The sequence below is a fragment of the Olea europaea genome, unplaced genomic scaffold, assembly GCF_002742605.1.
Source record: "Olea europaea var. sylvestris unplaced genomic scaffold, O_europaea_v1 scaffold203, whole genome shotgun sequence".
NCBI lineage: Eukaryota > Viridiplantae > Streptophyta > Magnoliopsida > Lamiales > Oleaceae > Olea > Olea europaea.
The window spans coordinates 14,585-20,058 of NW_019238199.1; the positions used below are offsets into that span (position 1 = coordinate 14,585).

The 5,474-nt window shown below is 36.5% G+C and overlaps 1 protein-coding gene across 1 annotated transcript; it reads left to right on the plus strand.

Moving 5' to 3' along the window:
• Positions 1-691: 691 nt before the first annotated feature.
• LOC111379757 (ethylene-responsive transcription factor TINY-like) lies at positions 692-1,744 on the plus strand. The gene has a single exon (XM_023003196.1). It carries the CDS (start codon positions 898-900, stop codon positions 1,579-1,581), a length of 684 nt encoding a protein of 227 aa, XP_022858964.1. The 5' UTR covers positions 692-897; the 3' UTR covers positions 1,582-1,744.
• The last annotated feature ends 3,730 nt before the right edge of the window (positions 1,745-5,474 follow it).

The window sequence follows — 5,474 nt, forward strand, 5'->3', positions numbered from 1 at the left end:
TTTGTATTCTCATTTACATCTCGATGATTTAAATTCAAATTCCACTTCAATGAAAAGATCTAAATCCATTTTTATCTCTTGTTAATGTTAAAAAAAAAAAAATGCAAATATACATCTTTTTTTTTTTACATTTTCTATCGGAATAATGTAATTCGCATTTTCTTTACATCTCTTTATTGAAATATTTTCGACCACTTGGAGGCCACCATTGAAATTGCTTTTTAAGTATATACATGACTAACTCACGCTACACACCAAATTTAGGCCACACACACACTACAATAATGTTTATATGATGCTGCTAGCTTAACAGTCATCAAAAGGATAAGGCAATGAACAGTGTTATCGTGAATAGGCGAAAATGCAAACCACAAGAAAGATATCAAAAGTCATTCTGACACCGTTGCACCTCTGCTTCCAACAGACTGACCCATTTCTTCAGCCCTGTTTGGCCCTAGCTAAATTTTATTTTTCTTTCTTCTATTTTTAATCATATAATCTTTTATAAAATAGTATTACACGTAAATCGAAAAAAAATTCTTCTTTTTTAACGACTTATTTTTCAAAAAAAATAGTATTTTACCCACTTTCATTTCAAAAAAGGGGTCAAACAGGGGCTCAATGTCCTCTCCCTCCCTACGTCCCTCTACTTTTTCTCTCTCTACTTATAAGTGATTGAAAATAAGAGGGTTAGCTGTGTTTCTGATACTCAATTTCATACACTATATATTCCTTCGAATCCTTCAGTTTCTTTGCAACATCTTCGTGGGACCTGTCGCCTCGATTCATAACTTTTCTCTCTCCCCTTTTCTATATATAAGTTCACGGACAAAAGTACAAGAAATACATGCTCGTTGATAAGTACTAAATATAGAAGCAAATAACAGGGGACTGTTAATGTTAAGAATGAGTGCTGAATCCCAAAAACCATCAACACCGCAGCAGCCACAAAATCCTTCAGAATCCACCAAGAAAATCAAAAGAATCCGAAATACGGTCACCGGTGGCGCCCCAAGTAACCACCCGGCGTACCGCGGCGTCCGAATGCGCAGCTGGGGCAAATGGGTGTCTGAAATCCGGGAGCCCGGCAAGAAATCCCGAATTTGGCTTGGCACTTTCCCTACACCAGAAATGGCAGCCCGGGCACATGATGTTGCAGCTTCAAGCATCAAAGGGAACTCAGCAATATTAAACTTCCCTGAACTCGCCGCCGTACTGCCGCGGCCGGTATCGCTCTGCCCACGTGACGTTCAAGAAGCCGCCGCAAAAGCAGCAGCAATTGAAAATTTTGACCTGTTACCACCGTCTTCTTCTTCGAATACTTTATCTTCACAGTCTTCTTTTTCATCTTCTGATCCTGGTGTTGATTTTTCTACGAGCTCAGAGAATTTATCTGAGATAATTGAATTGCCAAGTTTGGGATCATATTTTGACTCTCTAGAACTGAAGAATGATGCCGTGTTTGTCGACAACTCAGTGGATTACGGATGGTCGGATCTTCCTCCGCCGCCGGTTCCATGGCAGAGCACTGGTGGCGATGATGGTGGCGGAAATTTTGAATCTCCGTTGTGGAATTATTAAGTGAATCAATGTCTGTTTTTCTATGTGAATTAGCGAATTTTAGCTCTTTTTATTTTTCATTGAAGGGCTCTCTTCTCCGACCTTTCGTCAACTTGCTTGCTTTGTACAGTGTTCCTTTTCAATAAATATAACAGTACGGTGTAAGAGTCTTAAAGTTTATCCATCCGCTTCTTATGAATCACACTGCTCATTAATTTACTTGTTTGAAGTTTTTTTTTTTTTTTTTCTCAGACTATAATTCCTTCTGGGACATTTGCAAAAATGTTTAATTTTACGTATATCAATTCAAAAATGTCCACTTTTATAATCTTTGCAAAAATGGCCTAATTTGATACCAAATTCTCTACGTAAACCTTAATGAAAAAATAAATAATTTCATATTGTACATATCAAATCACAATTAATGCTAGACACAGAAATATCTAGAACAACATTTAAAGTATAGAGAAATGTCATGTTTGAAATGAAATGTCATTTTAAATATTTAATATGCCGAGAATAACATTTTAAATGTCGAGAACATTTAATATTGTGATTTGACATGTGTATTTTTGAAATATAAACGGATTCAAATATCGAGAACGACATTTAAAATGTCGAGAACATTATTTCAATTTAGCTTCTCATGGAAGCTACTTAGGGGTATTCTCGTCCAAATAATTGTAAAAATAAATATTAAAAAATTTTGAACATTTTTACAAATGACTATGTCAAAATAAACATTTTTTGTAATTTCCTCATTTCTTTTTGGGATTGGCTTAAAGTGATAATGAGCTATGATAACTTTCATGATGATAAAGATCATGAAATGGAGGTTTTGATTCCCATTTTTTCAAAAATACATTTTTATTTTTCTTCTTTTCAATCACATATTTTTCATTAAAATAATATTACACACAATTCAATTTTTTTTTCTAACTACACATTTTTTATCAATCTACCATTTTAAAATGCATTCTTAAAAAAGAATGAGGCTTAAAGACACAATGTCCCTTCAAATTATTATATTTTCTTTTTAATTTTTTGTTTGTGTAATATTAATGCACCCCGAGGGGTGGTTGGCTTAAGCGGGGAGAGAGAGAACGAAAAAATTTATTGTTCTATAAAAAATAATTGGTTACTATATGAAATTTGTAGCATTCTCATCTTTTCATGTTTTTGTTTTTATCTGATTTCAGACAGGATTTTATTTTTCAAATTATTCGCAATGAGGAAAAAATAAAAAATAACCAGAAAAAGTTCCATAAAAATGTGAAGGCTTTTTGAACATTTCCTGCTCACCTTTTTCAATAAATAATAAAAATAAGCCCTCTTCAAGGTGGCGTTAATCACGAGCTTCATTCAATGGTACAAATTAACTAATGTAGTGAAAAATGCATAAAACTGTGAAAGATGGAATAAAGAGTTGGATGAAGCTATTTGTACACAAAGATTTACATAATCTTTTACACACACAACACATGGTGGCCTCCTATTCGAGGGGTGGCTGGTGGGCCAGCCGCCCCTCCAATAGGGAGCCGCCACGTGTTGTGTGTGTAAAAGATTGTGTAAATCATTAGGTGAATGTAGCATGGTCCATAAAGAGTTTCATTAATCACTGAACTTAGCACAATGTCACATTATAATTACTGAACTTCCTTTTGTTGTTGAACGGTCATTGAACTTTCTGTTGGAAAAAAAAATGGTTTAATGGGTCAATTTTGAGCCCAAATTTCAGTGGGACCCACCTTTTAAATAATACGGGACCTAGTATATTCACGTTCTACTCCGCAAGATGATTAACGTGATATATTTATTTGTCGAAAACCATTTAAAATTGAATGAAATATTAAGTGTTAAAGTAACCCACATAAACTAAGGATTATGGAAGAATTTGATTTGCCAAACACTTATCCCACATAGGAAAGTTAGGAAACTTTGGTGTGATTTATAAGGTGGAAGTTTGGAATTGGGTTTGGGCCCCAAGGAGTACCAATAGTCTTTGGAAGGGGGAATACCTATATCCTATTGGGTTCGGTCATAAACCCACACGCGCGCGCCGCCGCCGTCCATCCGACCGGCCGGCTCGGCTCGGCACGGCACGAGCCCGAGTCCGGTCCGGTCCGGTGCGGGTCCGGGTAGACCTTTACACTATATTAACTTTTTGGACAAAATTTATTTAAAATTTTGGGCCAAATTATAAATAATCAAATTCTTGGGTACAAAATGAAATTTAAATTTTGGCTTATTCCGGGTGTTTTATTTTCTTTTAACAGTCGACTGTTTCGACTGTTTACCGACCAAACAGTCGACTGTTAGCCGACTGTTAACCGACTTAACAGACACGACTTTTAAGAACAGTATGTCTGTTCGGATTTTTTAGGCTTGTCTAAAAGGTGATGACTGTTCGAATGGCCACAAACAAGTCTATAAATTGCCAGCCTTTCTACCAGAAAATTTACACCGTTTTCATTGCAAACTTTCTGTGCTTTGAATCTCATTTCCCACTCTCTCGTTCTGATATTGTCTCGAAGTAAAAAGCACTTCGTTGAGTTCGTTGGAACTCCTACAGACTGCAGTGCTGCTTCCGTAGGAGACAAAAATTCGTTCTATCCTGGGAAACGATTGCTGGACGTCTTTAGCACCATTGAAGGCAGCAAATTCGTTTTAAGGAAACATCGTGAAGTCGGTGGGCTCGAATTACAATTTTGGATCCTGTTGATCAATTCTTGCATTCAGGTAATTCTGTCGGATTGTTTTCGAAGGAGTGAATTCAAACTCTAGAAACAACAATCTTAAAACGAATTTTGTTTTTTCAATTATTATTTGTTTCTGTTTCTACTCCTTCTTATCGTTGATCTTCTGATTGCATTCAGAAATGGCAACTTCTGGTACCACACTCCCGAATACGACCGGGGAAAAACCAGAAAAGTTTAATGGGTCAGATTTCAAGCGTTGGCAACAAAAATGCTTTTTTATCTGACGACATTAAATCTAGCTAAATTTCTCAAAGAAAACGCGCCTTCATATACCAAGCAAGACAGTGATGCTGAAAAATTGGCTGCGGTTGATGCATGGAAGCATTCTGATTTCTTATGTAGAAATTATATGCTTAATGGACTGGATAACACATTATATAATGTGTACTACAATGCTAAGTCTGCAAAAGAACTGTGGGAATCTTTGGACACAAAGTACAAAACCGAAGATGCCGGCACGAAGAAATTCATTGTCGGTCGTTTTTTGGATTATAAAATGGTTGACAACAAGACTGTCATATCCCAAGTTCAAGAACTTCAGATCATTATAAAATGGTTGACAACAAGACTGTCATATCCCAAGTTCAAGAACTTCAGATCATACTTAGCGACATCCATGCCGAAGGAATGAAACTAAGTGAATCATTCCAAGTCGCTGCACTAATTGAGAAATTACCACCTTCATGGAAGGATTTCAAGAATTACCTCAAGCACAAGGAAATGAAACTTGAAGATATCATTGTCCGTTTGAGAATAGAAGAAGACAATCGCAAAACGGAAAAAAGGAATGGTGCATCTACTTCGATGGAACGCAAAAAGAAGAAGTACAATGGGGAAGGACAAACTGGTTCTTCAAAAACTGCTAAAAAGTTTAAAGGCAACTGTTACAATTGTGGCAAGGCAGGACATCGATCCAAGGATTGTCGAAAGCCAAAAAATGTGAAGGGAAAAACTAACCAGGCCAATGTAACAAAACATGAGAACCTCACTGATAAGGTACAAGACATGAATCTTTCTGCGGTCGTCTCTGAATGCAATTTAATTGGAAACACTAAGGAGTGGTGGGTAGATACTGGGGCTACTCGTCACATATGCTCAAACCGCGGGATGTTCTCTACCTACAAAGCAATGGATCATGATGAACATCTTTACATG

Excerpts from the sequence above, each read along its gene's own strand:
- LOC111379757 (XM_023003196.1), top strand. The coding sequence starts at position 898 with ATGTTAAGAATGAGTGCTGAATCCCAAAAACCATCAACACCGCAGCAG.